At 30.6% G+C, this 19,706-nt stretch overlaps 2 protein-coding genes across 2 annotated transcripts; both read left to right on the forward strand.

Moving 5' to 3' along the window:
- LOC118035334 (uncharacterized) lies at positions 1-2,257 on the forward strand. Its single transcript, XM_035040857.2, has 4 exons — positions 1-398; positions 1,161-1,236; positions 1,386-1,512; positions 1,798-2,257. Exons 1-4 carry the CDS (start codon positions 279-281, stop codon positions 1,997-1,999), a joined length of 525 nt encoding a protein of 174 aa, XP_034896748.1. The 5' UTR covers positions 1-278; the 3' UTR covers positions 2,000-2,257.
- An 8,589-nt stretch (positions 2,258-10,846) lies between these two features.
- On the forward strand, positions 10,847-19,061 carry LOC118035331 (uncharacterized aarF domain-containing protein kinase At5g05200, chloroplastic). The gene is made up of 11 exons (XM_035040855.2): positions 10,847-11,173; positions 11,287-11,398; positions 11,570-11,712; positions 13,380-13,493; positions 13,685-13,873; positions 14,005-14,160; positions 14,474-14,739; positions 14,845-14,942; positions 15,718-15,896; positions 15,977-16,093; positions 18,643-19,061. The coding sequence occupies exons 1-11, from the start codon at positions 11,096-11,098 to the stop codon at positions 18,820-18,822; spliced, it is 1,632 nt and encodes a 543-aa protein (XP_034896746.1). The 5' UTR covers positions 10,847-11,095; the 3' UTR covers positions 18,823-19,061.
- Positions 19,062-19,706: the final 645 nt, after the last annotated feature.

The following is a 19,706-nucleotide window of genomic DNA, read 5'->3' on the forward strand; positions in this document are numbered from 1 at the left end:
AAAAAAAATCAAGCAAAATACGACTCTATTTCTCTCTGCCTCCTCCAACCCTTGTAACTTGTGAAACTACCATAGGTAGCCAAAACTACTTGTCCATTAAGACCGGGAACGACGACCCCTCGCCTGAACAGCCGCCATCACCTTCACAAAACCCTATCTGAACAGAAGCAGCCAACGGGTACAACGCCAACATTTTAAAATATTAATTTGAGTTGTATTAATACCCAATTAACAATCAGAAGAAGCAGTAATTAATTAATTTAAGCAGTAAGAGGAAGATGAAAGGAGGAAGGAAGAATATGAAGAGAGCAGCAGTAGCAGAGGAACACAATTTAAGTCTTGAAGATGGGCAAAGCATCATGCAAGTTGTTTCTCTCAGGGGTTCCAATCTTATTGAGGTATGGTTTTCTTAGAACTGTAATGAGGAGCCCTCATAACACCGGAGTAATTTTTCAGGCAAAATCTATAATGCCTGTTAAAAGTTGAGCAAATCTGAATACTTAAACAAAATTAGTATTAGGGTTTCCAACTTTATTAACCTTTTTAATTAAGCATTAATTCCTGATGTAAAGATTTTAGGTTTTTGTCAAACTATGTACCTTGATTTCACAATGGATTTTTTTTTTTTTTTGAGATTTTTAGACTGTTAACTATATAGACTTTTTAAATGCGAACCCTGTGTGTTCACAGCTTGTTGAAATTGTTTTTGGCGTAGCTAAGCTAACAACAACCAAAACTATTTATGTAATTTAGCTTAGTTTACTTAACCTTCTTCTCCCTTGCCTCTTTTAGACAATTAAATGGGCTTTTGCCACGCTCTTGCATTGCCAAGCCATCTCTGTAGCGGCCATTGCTGGTCAACTCATTTTTAGTTAAGAGCAATTGTAAAAGGTCAATAAAATTACAATAATGTGGATGTGTTTGTAAATCTATGGAGTGGAGCAGCAATATCAGGTGCCATACTTGGAGTGGTGATGGGTTTTTCTTTTTAATTACTATTATGCAGGGGAGATGATGGATTGCTGCTACTATGTGAATACAACTTCGAATTTGCTTAACATTTGCTATTTTTTCTTTTTTTAATTCCCTCTTCAAAATGGCGTTCTTTTTTTTTTTCATAGGATGAGGAGGGTTTAGTGACAATTTGTGTTTGTTTTAAGGTAATGGATGCAAGAGGTGGGAAGTCACTAGCTTTGTTTCCGGCTAAATTTCAGAAGAGTATGTGGATAAAAAGAGGTATGTTTCAGAGAGAATTCAAGTCATAGTTTGACATTCATTTGGCCGTTTTGGTGAATTGGGTCTTGGATTGAATGGCTCTAATTTGACCTCCATTAATTGATTGGAGAAGTGTTGGCAGTATCTTAACTGCTTTGTTGTGTATGCAGGAAGTTTTGTCGTGGTTGATGAAAGTGGTAAGGAAAAGGCTTTGGAGTCAGGCAGCAAAGTGGCATGTATTGTTTCTCAAGTTCTCTTTTATGAACATGTCCGTGTGCTTCAGAGATCTCCTGAATGGTCACTTTTCTTCACCACATACTGCTCGAAATTGTCGTTAACAATAACCTCTATGATACCACTTCTGTGTTTTTCTAGAGTAGTCAATTTTCCTTAAAGAGTTGAACTCAACAGAGACATGCACACATCTTTTAATCCGAAGCAGCATGTGTCGCCAATAGTTTAAGTTCAAAATATACTGCAAGCTTCTGCTAATTATTTGCTTGTGCCATGTGCTTTTCTTTCTCTTTTTATTGCTCCTATATCATTCAGGTTTTTTCACATATGTGTTCTCGTCCAATGCAGGCCAGAGATTTTCAAATCTACAGCTCTGGATGATTCTAGTGGAAGTCTGAACATAACCAATGGCCAACTTGAAGAGAATGAGCTTGAATCAAGTGATGATGATGGGCTTCCTCCATTAGAAGCAAATATGAACAGAATCAAGCCACCAGAATGGGAACAATCTGATACAGAGTTCAATTCAGGATCAGATACGGATTCTTAACTTTATGACATAGGAAACCCTTGCAGCGATAGATTCTTGTCCAACATTACATTACATTAAATGCTGATGAAGAAAAATGTGTATTTGTTGAAACATTGATTATTATTTGCTGGAAATTGGGTTTTTTAAGCATGCCCATGATGCTCAACATTAAGCACGTGAACTGAGCTGAGACTCGCAGCCTTCTCCGAGTCCAACTACTTTCCCATGTGAACAATCCTTGCAAAATCTGTGGCACGGTACGCAGTTTTTTTTTTTGTTTTTTTTTTTCAATGTATATAGTAGTGCTATATGCAATTGCTGAATCCAGCGTTTTATTTCTAAATGGGCATGGTGCTGTATGGAATTGCTGCATCTCGTAATTGCTAGTTTGCTACCTCTCTCCAGCTTTATCATATTTATTGGGCTAAATTGTAAACCCATCCGCTCTGAATTTAAGTTAAAAAATATCTATGATTTCCCACCCTAAACAATATGAATTTCTGAATTTGCCCCAAAATTATTTAACGAAAGTTCATAAAAATCCCATTATCCTAGAGTTTGGTTATTTTTTCATTTTGTAATATACTTTAGAACCTTGATTAAATTAGATTAATAATGCTCTCATATATTTTATTTTCATACTAACATAGATAACCAACCTTGTCTTCTCCAAACTCATAGCCCTTGATGACAATTGTTTTTTCTCATAATAGTAGATAAATTTCACCAAAATCTCAGCTTTTTTCGTTTTTTAATGAAATCGCTAACACAAGACTAGACTTCACCTTAAACACTCCACAACACAAACTAGAGAAGAACTAGATAGATGGCTTGCGCGATGTCAGTTTTTTTATGAATGCATTGCGAGTTTCATTAGATAGGCGAACAAACAGTTAAAAACAAAAACAGCACAATCAATCAATTGTGGATGCAAAGTCTAAGATAGTGAAATTTGTGTGAACCGAAATGCAATGGCTTCTTCATTTCCAAATTTAGCAGTTGAATAAATAAGAGTAAAACAAATAAGATTACATCAACAAATTCACATGATGACAACATAAGGCAACTCTGCCAAACTTTCTTTAAAAATCAAACCTGGAACCCTGGCTGCCGCGGAGCTTTAGTGGTGCCTGACAAAGATTTCATGAAAAAAGAAGCAATCCAAAAAGAAACAGAGGAGGCTGAATGAGAGCCTGCGGAGGAAAACGACGGAGGAACGGGAACGAAGGGATTCGTTTTTGCTGCTCAAGCAACGCAAAAAATGCAGCTAATCTTCCTGAGCCCTCTCAAAAGTGCCAAGATAAGGTTTCATTGCTAGTTGGCTGTCTGGCTCTCCTTCCATCTTTTCCCCTGAATTCAACATTAGTCAAGAAAAATTTTTCCTTGCAATGATTTGACATGAACCAACATTTGTGTCTAGCTAAAATGAGCAAGAAGAAAGTGTGTTTTTCTCTTTATACTTAGTATTTTTATTATTTTACACTTGTTTTATTTATTATTATTTTTTATCATCTTTATTTTTTAATAGTTTTTTCCTCTTTTTTTTTCATTACACTTTTTTTTGGAAAAAAAAATATATTTTTTATATTTTACAGTTTGAATATTTATTTATCACTTTATTCTTGTTTTATTTATACCATTTTTTTGTTCGTATCTTTATTTTTTTGTAATTTTTTTCATCTTTATACTTTTATTTTTGAAAAAAAAAATTAAATAAAGACTAAAAAAAATAGTGTTTCACTATAGCAATTGCAACATTGTTTCATTCTTCTGCTACGTTAAAAATTAACTTGAGATCTTCAATGTTTTTATTAATGCATATGATCTTTACTATATTTTATTATATATACGAATCAACTTTTTGATTTGTGGTTATGTTTGTTACTCAATATTAAAAAATGTCATAATAACACTTACACATTGATGTTTTTGTGTTAGAAAAAAAATTACTTGATCTGCAGCCAAACGAGTTGAATAAACACATTAACACTTTGTTTTTTTTTTTTTTTTTTTTGTATATATTAACACATATAGTTCTCAATATATTTAATTAAATACATGCATAGGTCTTTTGATTTATATTCAAATTAAAAAAAAAACATTTGAAAAGCTTGCATATTTATTTGTTTTTTTCCAAAAAAATCCTACCATGGCAAAATGCGGGTCAAATAACTAGTAAGATCTAAAACGTGTGGGAAGAAATTATTGTAGCAATCCAAGATAAAATTACCTTTTTGTCCTTTTCAAAACAAAATAAATAACTACCTATTGAGAGTAATATGATTTTTTTTATAGGGTCATATTGATTATTACCATATTAATGGGGATGAATTGGTCTTTTTGTATTTTTAAGGTATAGTACAATGAATACATTAAAAATTGATGCCCGTGTTTTCAATTTCTTATACATAGTAAAATGTCTAAATTTATTCTAAAACCTTAAATCTCATTTGCTTGTGTTCAAGTGAGCTTAGGTAATTTCATTAAGGCTTATATATATATATATATATATATATATATATATTATATATATATATTATATATATATATATATATATATATATAATCATGTTATAAAAGGGAAACATAGTATTTTTAAAATTCTAATATTATTTTAAAAAAATTATTGACGAGTATAGTACATGTGGGCCCATCTTGTGCCTTTAGGCAGCTTATGGATGGGCTTCAACCAGCCAAATAGTGGCTTTTAAAGCGGTTAAATAGTAGCTTTTAAGGCAATTTAAAATCTTCTCAATCACCCCTTTATCTCTAGAGAGTGTGCATGACTTACTAACCTCTAGTTTGGTGTTGGTGGGCTTCTTTTTTCTCTTTTTTTCCCTTTCTTTTCTTTCTTTTACTTGGTTTTCACGTCTCTCTTTGCAATGCTTTGAAATAGCCTTTTAGTTTATCTACCCTTCAGATTTAGTCCATGTTTTTTTTATTACTATTTTTTAATTTAAAATAATTTATGAAATTATAATTTTTCTCAATTTCATCTTACTTTAATTTTTTCTATCTGTCATATTTGGCCCCCTATTTTTTTTATTACTATTTGTTTTTTTGAGGTAATTTTTGTAATTGATTTCTTTTTACAATCTCATTCTCTTTCAGTTTTTTCCCTATCAATTTTGATACTTATTTGTTTTTATTGTTATTTCATTTATTTTTGCTGATTTTTTTAATTGATATACTTTTTGTTTAATTTCATCTTTCACTATAAATTAGTTGGGAATTGAGATTCTTTATTGAGCCTAAGTTTAGGATTTTACGGGGTGTGAGTTTAGGAGATTAACCCAGGTTTAAAAGATTTGTCCGGTTTTTTTTTTTGTTGCTTTTTTTGAAGTTTTTTTAGCTTAATCCTTCAACATTTATTTAATAGAAGATTGGGCTCCATTAATTTTTTTTATAGGATCTTTCATTAATTTTGAAAATAACATGGGTTGTTTTAGGTTTTTTTATTTGATTAAATATAAGTATAAGTATGGAGACAAGTCATGAGATTTTAGTATTAAGTAAATACTATTAACCCATCAGCCAAATTTTTTTTTTTTGAGTGCAAGGAAAAGTTTGAGTGTAGCCCGCAACATAGCACAAGCCTCGTAGCTAGTAGAAACATCTAAATCATGTAGGGTTTCTTTGCAGCGATCCACAATGCTCTTTTCTTTTTCTTTATCCTTTTTTTTTCTCTATATAGCCATGGAATTTTGTTTCTTCAATTGTATCTTTTTATCAAAAATTATTAAGGAGGGATAAAATTGAAACAAAGGGGACTACAATATAAAACAAGGAGAAAATAAGTGATGGTTTCAAATATAAGGCAAAAAGTTCTTTTTGATCCTCTTACTCTTTACATCATAACTTTTTAGTCCCTCAATATTTCAAAAATTCAAGTATGGTACAAAACTTTTTCATGTATGATTAAGATTCTTTTATGTCAAAAAAGCATGCTGAAAAAGCATGCATATTTATTTTTTTATTAAAAAAATTCATTCGACTCGCAATGAAATACATGTCATTTATTTCTATGAGCTGAGAAAGAAAGAGGAACTACGAAGGGTTTTAAGATTTTTGTAGTCAAATTCTCTCTATAAAACCTTATTTAAAAAATCATATTATTCAAGAACGTTGATTGTATCTTAAAAAAAAAAAAAGCATATATTTTGTTGTTGATGGAAAGGGTTTGTTTTGTGACTTTAGTACAATTTAGCTAATTGGTGGTAGATATATTAAATAAAAAAAATCACATTGGTTTACCAAAAAGTGTTAGACATGGTTTAATATTGTACGAGATGTATGCCCACGCGCTGCCGCGGGCTTATAAAACAAATATAGTTAATAGTGTTATAATTGTGAACCAACGCTAGATAAGTAATAGAAACTAAAAGTATGATGAAACTAATATTTCATGACGGAAAAAAAAATTGTGTTGGTAATCAAAACTTAGAGACTGAACAAAATGATTTGTAGCAATTCATAGTATTTTAAGAGGAAAGATACACGGCTTTCGCCACATGATTTAGCTTTTTTGTTAATAAAAAGCAAAAAAAATTACAAAGCTAAATTCTCAATCAACTTAATATTAAAAAAAACCAACAAAGATAATTTTGGAAGGAAAAAAACCTATAAGGAAAAACGTTGTAGCAATTGATAATGTTTTGTGAGGAAAACTATAGTGTTTTTTCCAATAAAATAAAATAAAAAACCATTTAGAAAAATACTGTAGCAATCCATAGTGTTTTGTGAGAAAAACTACAACGCTTTCCCCACATGATTTAGCTTTATTGTAATTATAATTCTTAACCAACTTAATATTAAAAAAAAATGGACAAAGATAATTTTGGAAAAAATAATAATAAAATCATATGGAAAAACACTGCAATAATTCATAGTGTTTTAAAGAAAAAAATAATTATAAAGTTAAATTCTTAATAAGCTCAATATTAAAAAAATCAAATCGACAAAGACAATTTTAGAAAAAAAAATATTAAAAGAAAACACAAAAAAAGGGGAAAAATCATGTTGGAAACACTGTAGCAATTCATAGTGTTTTGTGATGAAAGCTACAGTACTTCCCCACATGATTTAACCTTATTTGTAATGACTTGTAATAGTAATTTCCAACAATGTTTTATGAGGAAAGCTATCGTGATTTCCCAATATAATTAAGTTTTATTACAAAGTTAAATTTTAACCAACTCAATATTAAAAAACATAAAATCGACGAAGATAATTTTGAAAAAAAATATTACAAAAAAAAAACACAAAAGAAACTGGAAAAAAAAACCATGTGAGGAAAAACAATATCAATCCATAGTGTTTTGTGAGAAAAAACTTGTATTTACTTGTAATTGCAATTCTTAACCAGCTTAATATTTAAAAACATAAAATTGACAAAGACAATTCTAGAAAAAAAAACATAACAAAACAGAAAAAAACCATATGAGAAAAAACATTGTAGCAATCCACAATAATTTGCGATGAGAGTTATAGTGCTTTCCTCACATATTATAACTCTAATTTTTAACCAGCTCAATATTAAAAAAAAAAGAAGATAATTTTGGAGAAAATCATAAAAAAAAAAAAAAAAAAAAAAAACATGCGGAGAAACACTGTAGCAATCAACAATGTTTTAAAGAAAAAAATTACAAAGCTAAATTCTCAATCAGCTCAATAAAAAAAAAATCAACAAATATAATTTTGAAAAAATAAAATAGAAAAACTATGTGGGAAAACACCGTAGCAATCCATAGTATTTTAAAGGAAAAAAATTACAAAGCAAAATTTTTAACCAGTTCAATATTTAAAAAGTAAAATCAACAAAGATAATTTTTTTAAAAAAAAATTAAATGAAAAAAGAAAAGAAAAGAAAAAAGCAAAGTTGGAAAAAAAAAAAAAAGGAAACCAATTTTGGAAAAAAAAAAAAGGAAAAAAAAGAGGGAATGTTTAAACAAAAATGGAAAAATGGAAAAAAAAGAAGAAGAAGAAGAAAAAAAAAAGCATGTGGGGGAATAGTGATTCCCCCATACCATTTAGATATTGTTAATTAGTTTTTGTTTTTATTTAATCATATAGAAAACATTATTTGATTAATCAAGTAGCTTATGTTTTTTTGCATTGAGCCTCACACATAATTGTATAATTGCATTTTAAACCTTGGTATTATAAAAGCTAAAATAACATGTTTTTTCATTTATAAAGACATGCTTTTCATTTATTTTATATATAAAAATCTATTTCATAACAGTTTTAATCAAATCAATATTTTTTAAATCTACTTTTATAAAATCACAATTAAAAATATTTATTAAAACTTATTTTTTTAATCATAATAGTTACCATATTGTCAATCACACATTTAATACCAAACTTTATGCTTTAATTTCTAGAAAGAAAAATAAACATATTATAGAAAACTCTAAATCATGTGGAAAAACCACTGTGCGTATCCACTATAGACCAAGACATAGTCTATTGTGGATTTGCACAATGGATTTTCTCTTTTTTTTTTTTTTTTTCGTTCTCAATTTCAATCCTTAAGTTTTGGAGGGCTTAATTTCATCCTTGACATTTTTATAAAAGTTTTTTTTATGATTTCAATTCAAACTTTAAATTACAATTTGTCATTTTATTATTTTCTTTTCTTTTCCAATTCAATTTTTATTCTTTTAATTCTCATTTTGATATTTGGATCTTTTGTTAAAGTTTTATTAGTTTTCAATTTTTTTCTTCAATCAAAGTTAATGTTTTTTTATTCTCAATTTAGTCCTCATTCTTTTGATTTCTTTTGTTGCTTTTTTTTTTTCAATCTAACCCTCCTATTTAATTTTTTAGATTCCCACATTTTTTTTTTAAATTTTGATTTTCACCTTCATTCTTTTAGTTATATTTTTTTATGTGGTTGATTTGTTCGGGATTAGGTTTCATTATTTTTCTATTTGTCATGCCTTCGATTTAATCATACAGGTCACAAGTTTTAAGTATTAATATGACTTGGTATCCCTTTTTTTCCCCTCATTTTGTTTTATGATTTTATCATTCTATAATATGTTTTTTTGAAAAAATTAGTTTTGTGGTTACCTTCAATTTCTATTCAATCGGTTTTTCTTGATCTCAATACTTATATCACAGGTTTTACATGTTTTTTTTTGGATAAAGTTCTTTTTTTTTTTTTTTGTAAGTAATGTTTGCAGACTCTTTATTTTTTTTTTAATACAAATAAGTTTTGTTTTGTTAAAAAATAGTTATTTTAAAAACAATATTTTGAATATGTTCGGCCATGCATATTTTTTCCTTTTGTTTTATTAATTGGTTTTATATGTATTTTTATTTTTATTATCTTTTATTGATTTTAATAGACAGATTTAATGGACACAAACCAATAAATTATCTTGATCTATGTCCATCTCTTAGCTTTTCTACTCTCTTTTTTAGTTATTGTTAACTATTTTTTTTTTTCTATTTGCATAGATTATTATTGGATGTTTTGATAATTTTTTTTGATTTACACTTATAATATTTTTTTTGTAAAAAAAAAACACATCACAATAGCCTTTGTGCTTAAGTGTTTTTCTTAAAAAAACTTACCATCCGTTGCAACACGCTATATCAAATTTTTATTTCCCTATGATTGCTTTTTTTTTTTTATTTCCCCTTCATTTTTTTAGATATTGTTTTTAGTGAATTCATCTTTTAAACTTTTGATTTGTTAGGGATTTGACTTCGTGTAATTTTATTGTTCTGTGGTTGTTTTATTGGAAAAATATTGGTTCGGTGATTATCTTTAATTTTTTTCTTTGTGTTTATCTTGATCTTATGATTCAGGTAACGAGTTTTACATGTTATTTTTTTAATATAAAATCTTTTTAGAATTTTTTTGTTTGTATTTGATTTTCAAGATATTATTCTGATTCATTTGTAATTTTTTATTTATTTATGCAGATGAAGTTTGTTTTTCAAAATAAAAAAAAATTCATTTTATATAACATTACTGATTTGTTTGGCCCTGCATAATTTTTATAGAATGTAAATTTATTCAGTCATTTTTATTTGTGTTTATCTTTTAGTTTATGAGTTTTTTTAGGATGTGAATTTATCTTTTATTGATTTAAATAAACAAGTTAAGTGAATATAATTAAGTGAATGTTTTATTTTGTGTGATTGAATATCTTGATTTTCATTCATCTTTTACGTTTTTCAATTTCTTTTTTTGGTTATTGGTAATGATTGTTTTTTATTTATTTATATTTATAATTATTAATTTATTTAGTTAAATACTTCCACTAAATTTTTAATTTACACTTTAAATTTTTTACATTAAAAACACTTCAACATGCCTTGTATTGTTTTTAAAAAATAAACCGCGGCTTCGTACCGGGCCCTATTTATTTTTACTTTTCAAAAGCGTTTTTAAAAAAAATTAATTTTTTTTATTTTTTATTTGAATCAATTTAATATTCTTTTTAGTGTTTTAAGATTATTTTAATGAGCTAATATAAAAAATAATTTTTTTAAAAATAAAAAAATATCATTTTGATGAATTTATGAGTGAAAAATACCAAAAAAATTAAAATATTTTTTATTTAAAAAATAAAAGCAGCTATCATTTATCGACAAAGCTTAAAATTAAAGTGGTATTTAGATTTTTATAATGATTATTTTTTTAAAATATTTTTTATTTAAAAATATATTAAAATAATATTTTTAATATATTAAATTAAAATAATTTAAAAATATATAAAAAAATTAATTTAAAAAAATATTTTATTTTTATTTTTTTAAAAAAATATTTTTAAAATAAAAAAACAATCGTAATCTAGCAGGAGTGAGAACAAATTACAAGTAAAGCTAACATCTAATGTCCAATGTCATTGAGGGACCAGAATCTTCACAGTCATGGAGCCCAAGCATAGCTGATGCGAAGCAACTTTTCTTTTCATAACATCAGTGGACTGCATACAAGACGTCAAGACAAGAACCCAAACCTGTGTGAGGGCGAGCTACTTCATGCCACGTGGCCTCCTCCCTTTCATGTTTTTTCCCCCTCCTCAACTAAGCACAGTTGTGCTGTCCATATTTGGTGCCGAATAGATATTTCTGCAAGAAGGAAAGAAAGAAATGGCGATAATTTCTGTGTCAGCACTAAGAGGGGCTCGGTTCCCTCTCTTTACCAATAATCCACACCCATTTCCTCAGGTGATTGAATGTTTCTCTTGATATCTAATTTATTGATTATTTGATATGTGGGTTCTTCTTTTACCAATCATTCTTGTCTTGTCTTGACAAACTACTTCTTTTTGTTTCAAAAGTTTCCAATTCCAAGCAGGAGATCAAGTAAGCTCAATTTTCGCTCAAAGGGTTTTACCCCTTTTGCCCGGTATGCTCAATCACAGCAGGATCTTTTCTCTTCTCGCCTCCAAGGTTGGTCACTATCACTTCAATGGTCACATAATGAAATTAGGAATTTACCTGTTTACGTTTACCTATATATTCCACCAGTATATGAAGTTTTGATGAACTTGCTGTCACTTCTTCTGGTTTTAGCTGTAGTTATACTTCGTTATTGAAAACTAATGTATGTTATACTATCAGACGGTATTGAAAACTTGCCCAAACTTGTGGAGGATATTGTTCAGACATCTATCAATACCGGTCCACGTGGAGCCCTAAGGCTGGCTCAAGGTATTCAAGCATTTCTTGGAGTTGGTGGCGAGTGGCTGGCAGATGCATCAAAGGTAGTTTGCGCTTCAGTAGTTTTCTTTCTTTTTTACTGTGACACAAATAAATAAATAATAAAACAATTCCAGTTTTGCATACAATGTATGGATAACTATCTCGTTTGCTAGCACTTCTGCTTTTCATGTAGCATGCCTGGAAACTAATCAGAGATGTAATTTGTTGATTTGTTAGTCAATTGATTACATTGTGAGAACTGGTTAAGCCTATGAGATTGTAGAAAATTGAACGATTATTTCTAGTATGTTTGTTTTCCTTTTGACAAGACTCTAGTTGTCGAGGTTGGAATTCCTGTCTTCTCCAGGAACTAGAGTTAATTTTTCTGACTGGTAGCAGTATTGCTCGTGCAAACTTGACTGTGAAACTCTTCCTTTTACAGCATATTTATCTCTTAAATTCCATGTATGGCCTCCAACATAATGCAACCAAGTTCTTCAGTGATTCCTGTGGTCAGGACTGAGAGGTTGAAGGTTAATCCACTTAGTTGAATGGGATCAAGCATGGCTTACAATTGCAGTGGGTGATTAAGACTCAAGGATTCTGTTTTAACATAGTATAACCTAGCTGCATAGTGGATGCAAAATTATTCCAGCTTCAGTTCCTTCTGGTATTACATCATTTAAAGCGAAAATATGATGCAGAAAGAAGGTTGAAATTCTTCTTTCAACTTGCATCATTCCTAGTTGCCATTCTGTCTCCATATGATGATGATTTTGGGACTTCATTTTTCAGTCCTATTCTCAGAACTTTTACTATGAGAGATCCTTTTTCCTAGATGTTTTTCCAATCAGATTTTGGGTGTGCCTTAGTAAGATACTGTTGCTGGTTTCTCTCTCTACTGTCCTAGGGTATAACTTGGATTCTTATTTGTTTTTCCACTAGTGAGAATGACAGTAATTTTGCATGACATCTATATTTAGAACCCAATGCTTGCAAATTATATTGTTCGTAGATGCTAGTGCATTAAACTCGTGTAAGTTCTTACGCTACCTCTATATTGATGTTTCTTTGCAATCATTTGGGAAATCCATAAGATGCTTCCTTAAGCTAGTGCCCATTCTTTGCAACTCCTGTGGCAACATGCAGATTGTTGTTTCTTGCATTGCCTATTTCTATTGAGTTGCAGTTCCTCTAGATGGCTACTGGAACGATATTATTGTCATTGTAAAAGAAAGGGTATACATGCATCAATGATTTTCTGATGGCAACAGGGAATCTATGGAAGCAATTATGGTATATGAAGCATGACAGAATAGAGGATTGGTTGGCATTATAGAGATATTAAACCTCATGGTTATATCACAATTTCTTACATTTTTTTTTCTCTTTGAACTTTAGGGAACAGAACAATGAAAAAATGAACATTTTGAGGAAGAGTAAATAGTTGACTATCAGCACATGAGAGTGCATTTAGATGAGCATCTATTTAAAGAAAGCCTCATTTCATCTGGATCAGTTCTTGGAAGAGAGCTGAGGATGGGAAATTTGTTCAGTTTGTTGCTTGCTTTATATATTCCTTTTTACTTAGTTTTCTTTCTCCAAATCCCATGGATGACATCACTATTAGTGTAAGTTCTGATAGAAGCGTCTTTTTGTATGATAGGTTAAAAAAAGTTGTATAATTCATACTATTTTTTTGACCTCCTCATCCCTCTACTATTTGCAGTCTACAAATTCTTCTGCTGGATTACCAACCCAAATGCAGCTTGGATTACTTTCTCCACAATATTTGAGGAGATTGTTTGAACGCATGGGAGCAACCTATATTAAATTAGGTCAGGTAAGTCATAGTATATTTCAAAAAGTTTCTTCTTTTTTGATTGTTCAATGCTGCTTAAGTTTGTCAACAATTTTGTTCCTCTTATTCCATAAAAATTAAATCTTCTATCCTTGTTTCTATTACACTTCTTTTTAATCTTCCTGGCAGATGCTATTTTTCCACTAATGCTTTCCTATCATGTGTTTTGCTAGTTCATAGCATCTGCACCTACCTTGTTCCCAGCAGAATATGTACAAGAATTTCAGAACTGTTTCGACAGAGCTCCTGCAGTTCCTTTTCAAGAAATTCAAGCAATCTTGCGTGAGGAATTAGGAAGACCAATAGACAGTGTGTACGAATATGTTGACCCAACACCAGTTGCCTCGGCCTCAATTGCACAGGTAAATACTCTTCTTCCCTTTCCTTTTTCACATCTATTTTGTGTATTTCCTTGGAGTGCACTATCCCTCTCTCATATTTTCATTTCTTACTCGTATATTTGACATGCTCAAAATTTGAATATAATGCCCAGGTTCATGCTGCAAGGCTCAAGGGCTCTCAAGATGATGTAGTTATAAAGGTCTTGAAACCTGGAATAAAAGATATCCTAGTGGCAGATTTGAACTTTGTTTACGTTGTTGCTCGCATATTGGAGTTTTTAAACCCTGAACTCAGCCGTGCATCACTGGTATGATGTTTGTTCATCAGTTTTTGCAAGTGATGAATTAGTTGCTGTCTTGAGAGTAAACTTCTACACTTCCAAGTCCTTTTATCACTATATTTTCCCAATGTTGAAATCCTGGAAACTTTTAAGTGTTTATCCATCTTAATGACATACAAAAAGATACTTATTCATCCAGTGGCATATTGGGGTTTTGCATTTATTGACCTCCCTGATGTATTATTGTGGAGGAAGCAAGCATATATTTGTTTCTGAGCGTGTCTGTTAATTAAATTCTTGAAGTTTCTTTTCTTTCGTAAGTTATATCTCCTCTCGGTAGGTTGGTATTGTCAAAGACATAAGAGAGTCCATGCTTGAAGAAGTCGACTTTTATAAGGAAGCTGCAAACATCGAGGCCTTTAGGAGTTATTTGGAAGCTATGGGACTTACAAGGCAAGCTACAGCTCCAAAAGTATACCAGCACTGCAGTACCAAGCGAATTCTTACAATGGAGAGGCTATATGGAGTGCCTCTCACTGACCTGGACTCTATAAGCTCACTTGTTTCTAGTCCAGAGACCAGTCTTATAACTGCCCTCAATGTGTGGTATGACATCCGTGATCCACATGCTTGTGAGATTTCATGTTAATCTTAAGAATATCGTATCAGGTTTTTGAATGTAAAACTGATCATACGAAATTTCTTGTCCAGGTTTGGTAGTTTACTTGCATGTGAAACTTTCCATGCAGATGTTCATGCTGGCAATTTGTGGTTGTTACGCGATGGCCGCATTGGGTTTCTTGATTTCGGTAAAAATTTTATGTGCATCAAGTTGATTCATGATTTAGTTTCCAAGAAATACAGTTTTAGGCATCCGTTTTACTGAATGTTTGTGCATAGCTTGTTATACTCTACATTCAATGACCGGATTTCCAACTCATTATTGGATTTGATTACCAGCCTGTACTGGTTGCTTAGAGGACTTTGTTATTACAGCAAATGGTTACCTAAGTAGGTTTTCTGCAAATCTTCCCTGTGCTAAAGTGGCCCATCTGCTACAACAATGATAGAATAATAGTTGAGAATTTTAATATCACTGTTGACTTCTCTCTATCTGAATTTCATCAGAAAAGTAAACATGGAAGTTCCTTTTTTTTCAGTTTAGAGATGGATTGACAAAGGTGGGACCTGAACCTAAGACCTTGCCCCTCTTTCTTTTTGTAAGAGTGCTACTTGTGCTACAAGCTCATTGGTGACATGGAAGTTAATCTTGTATCTTTACCCTAGCTTCTGAAAAGACATGTCTGTCATATTGATTGGGGCCAAAGTATCATAAACGATTATTAGATGATATATTGTACTGTGTAGAACTATTTCTGCAGATTCATGGTGCATCCCTTCATTGCAGAACCTTTTTTAATGGGTCATTTATACCACTTAGTACTATAGATCTAATGTAAATGGTACCTCAGGTTGGTGATGGTATGATCTGGAGCATTTACAGCATATTTAATGAGAGCTGACCAACTATTTACATGAATTTAAGCCATCTGTCATATAACTCAAGTGGAATCCAATCTACAGGAATTGTTGGTCGCATATCCCCAAAAACATGGACTGCTATGGAAGTGTTTCTCGCGTCAATTGCAACCGAAGAATATGAGTCAATGGCATCTGCCTTGATTGAAATGGGTGCCACAGACAAGGATGTGGATGTTATGGCCTTTGCCAAAGACCTGGAAAAGATATTCTCATCAATACAGGCAAACATCAATACTCTAAATACTCATTTTTTGAAATTTATTGGAACTGCTTTAAAATGCTCTTTTTTACTCTAATGCAGGATTTGGATACTGAATTAATCGTTGCAACTGCCAGGGATAGAACTACAAATGCAACTGCTGTCTCTGCCAATGTTGTTGTTGACGAGAGGCAGATGAATGCACTCTTTCTTGATGTGGTAAGCTGATCTCATTAATCACTTCAACCAAAATATATGATGAGTTAAGTTTGAACATTTTCTAAATAGATGCAGTGCAAACTAAATCAATGTGATAGATTACAATTTTTCTGGCAATTAAGTTGTGATGTTAGGACAGTGTTTGTCATATGAGACCCATTGATGGATTTACAAAAAACTAAATCTCCTAGCAAAATTATTGTGCACCTAAGTAGTGTAATGATAAAATTGCCCTTTAATCATAAAACCTTTGAATTAGGCATTGGGGTCAATACAGTCTTCACCATGATTCAATTGTCATTTTCAATTTATGCGGGGACAAATTAATCTTTTTATTTTTTTTGGCACAGTAAAATGATTTAGTTACCTCTAAAATAAAATAAGAAAATTAAACTCATGTCCAAGGTTTTTTTAGTCTCTTTTTATTTTTTTAGCACAATAAAATAACTTAATAACCCTTAAAGACAATCTACTAAGCTATCTTTCCAGGGCCTTTTCTTCTATTCATCTTGGTTTTTTTGGTCACTATCAAGTTGACTTGGGTGTATTTTTGTATTTGAATAAATATTAAATATTATTAAAAAAAACATTGCATTCACTAGTAGGGCTGTCTAGTGACTAAACGCCATCTTCTGCGGTGGCGCGTGGCCAACGACCTTCTAGTTTGGCGTCGACGACCTTTTTTTTTCTTCATTATTTTCTCTTCTACCCTTGATTTCCACGCTTGCTCTTTCAAAATTTCTAAGCAACCCTTGTTATTCCTTCAAATTTAGTCTCTGTTTTTTTATTACTATTTATTTTATTTTGAATAATTTATAAAATTGAAATTCTTTTTCATTTTCATTCCTTTTTCATTTTTTTAATTTTAAAAATTTCGGTTTCCATTCTTTTGATTTCTATTTGTTTTATTTGAGATAATTTTTTAAGTTGATTTTTTTCTTCATATCAAATTCTCATTCTTTTGATTTCTATTTTATTTAATTTGATAAATTTCTTAAATTCATTTTTTTTTCCGGATTTCATCCTTCAACATTAAATTGGTAAATTGATCTTTTTTATTGAGTTCTAGAGATTAACTCAAGTTTATGAGGTTCGCTCGGGTTTGCGTGTTTTTTTTTTTTTTCCTTTTTTTTAAGCTCATGTTTTCTTGGTTTTATCATATAACATTTATTCAATTGGAAATTGGGTTCTGTTACTTTATTTATTTTATTTCTATTGAATTTTTCATTCATTTTGAAAATGATTCTGGTTATCTTGGTTTTTTTTATTTGTTGTTATTTATTGGATTTACTTTGTCAAAGTTTTTAAATTGATATTTTTTTTATTTAATACTTTAACATTAGATTGATTAGAATTTTTTTTTTCAGTTTCATCTTTTAAAGTTGGAGTTTTTTTTTATATCGAGCTTCATGATGGTTTTAATTTTTTTTATTCGTTTATCTTAGTCCCATCACTTAGACCACATATTTGGTTGGTTAGCTTGAATTGACTCGGTTTTTTTAGGATTCTTTTTAATTTAATATTTTTTACATTCCATCCTTCAATATTGAGTTTTTTTAGAATTTAGTTTCCTAATTTTTTTCGGTTTTTATTTTATTGAGTTATCCATGATCCAGGTTGCAGAGTTTAGTTGGCTTGTCTGGTTTGCTTTTTTTTTTTTCTATCTTTGTTTTTTTTAATTTCATACTTCTATGTTGGATTTCTTTTGAATTAGACTTCAACTTTTTTTTTTTTAATTTGTTTTCTATCTCATGATCTAGCTTGTATGTTTGGCATGCTCTCTTAGGTTAGGTTAGCTTAGGTCGTTTTGTTTTTTAATTTGATTGGCTGGATCTTAGTTTCGTCACCATTATCATTTTGGCACCCTTTTTTTTGTTTTTTTTTTTTTTTCCAGGTTCTCATGATTCTTTTTTGTTTAAATTGGTCTATTTACTGTTGTTATCTGTTCTTTTATTATCTAATTAAATTATACCGACTTTTTCTCAGCTGGGTTTGTCCCGAGTCACCTTTTTTTTTTACTTTTTAAAAACATGTTTGCGTCGCTCGGGTATTTTTTTTAAACTGACAAAATGTTCAGGTCCAAGGCATGGTGCCGGCCCCCAAACTAGTTATCTCTTTAATAGGATGATAAAAAATGCATAAACCATCAAAATGCCCACTGTTTTGCCAGCAGTCAACAGGTCTGCCCTTCTCAGGATTTTGTTTAATCGCTATACCTGCAACCTGCAGGTGATGTTTGCAGAAGGATGGTGTTAGGTCAGGGTATATCTTAGGTTTTAACTATTTACCTATGGATAAAAAAGAAGTAGAATTTCATTTTGGGAAATCAAAAGACATCCATCCCAGAAACTGTATACAAAGTTCAGTAAAGACTGGTCAGTGGAGCTTGCTAAATTTGCAGAAAGTTCTGAAGTAGTTGCTAAGTGTAGTTACGAAGACCAGTTATTGAAGCAATCCTGATCCATGGCATCCTCTTCTTCTCTCAAATCATTTCTCTCTCTTGTTCTATTACCAATAATCCATGTTTAATATTTTTTGGCTTGCAACAGATTCGGGTTAGTGAATCATATGGACTCAAATTTCCCAGGGAGTTTGCTCTTCTCATGAAACAGCTTCTGTATTTTGATCGGTACACCCGATTGCTGGCCCCCAACTTAAACATGCTTCAGGACCAGAGGATTTCCATTGTTTCAAATCGAGGAAGCAGATACAAGAACAGCTTCAGATGAATTTTGCATGTGTAGATAAATCTGCCGAGGGCTTTATGCTTGCCTCACCTTGTTTTGATTTCCTTGTAAATACAACCAGCAGAAAAGCTGCAAATCGAAGTTGAAATCGCAGACAATCAATAGGAATTGGATCTCTCCACACTACAGAAGAATGCACTTTTACATTTTCAATGTTTTTGGTATTGAATTCGGAAGGAATGTAATTCTATAGTTGATCTTTTATTTCTACTTCATAAACATTTTTCTGTGTTTTAGCTTCCTAAGAAGCTCTGCACTCAGACTGCAAAAGGTGACAAGCGTATGGAGTTCAACTTGGTACGGCCATGCATTATCTTGATGGGGGTAATTAAAGGGCAATAGGTGGCAAGTATGCACTTAAGCAAATTGAATTTTGATTGATTCAAATTTGTTTTTCTTGTTATTTGGTTTTTTTTTTTTTTTTCTTGATTGATTCTTTTATTATTGTTTTTTTTAATTAAATTTTATTTTTTGTTTTGATTTCAAATTATTTTTATATCATACTTGTCTATTTTTTTTTAATTTTATACCTTAATATTTTATTTATTTAGAATTTTTTTGCATTATTTTTTAGGATCCTTTTTATGAGGTTGGTCTAGGATATGGGTGATTATTTTCGGTTCGGTTTCGGTTTTTTCTAATAAAAAAAATAACCAAATTGAAATTATTTTTTTTAAAAAAATCAAAACCGAACCGAAATCAGTTCAAACTGATCAGTTTTGGTTCGGTTTTTTTAGAACAAAAACCGGTTCAAATTGGTTACGCTCGGTTTTTTCTGGTTTGACTCGGTTTTTTTTCGGTTTGGCCTGATTTTTTTTTATTTTTTTTAGTTTGGGTTTAGTTTGGTTTTTTCGGTTTTAAGCTTA

This window comes from Populus alba, chromosome 19 (assembly GCF_005239225.2).
Source record: "Populus alba chromosome 19, ASM523922v2, whole genome shotgun sequence".
Lineage (NCBI taxonomy): Eukaryota > Viridiplantae > Streptophyta > Magnoliopsida > Malpighiales > Salicaceae > Populus > Populus alba.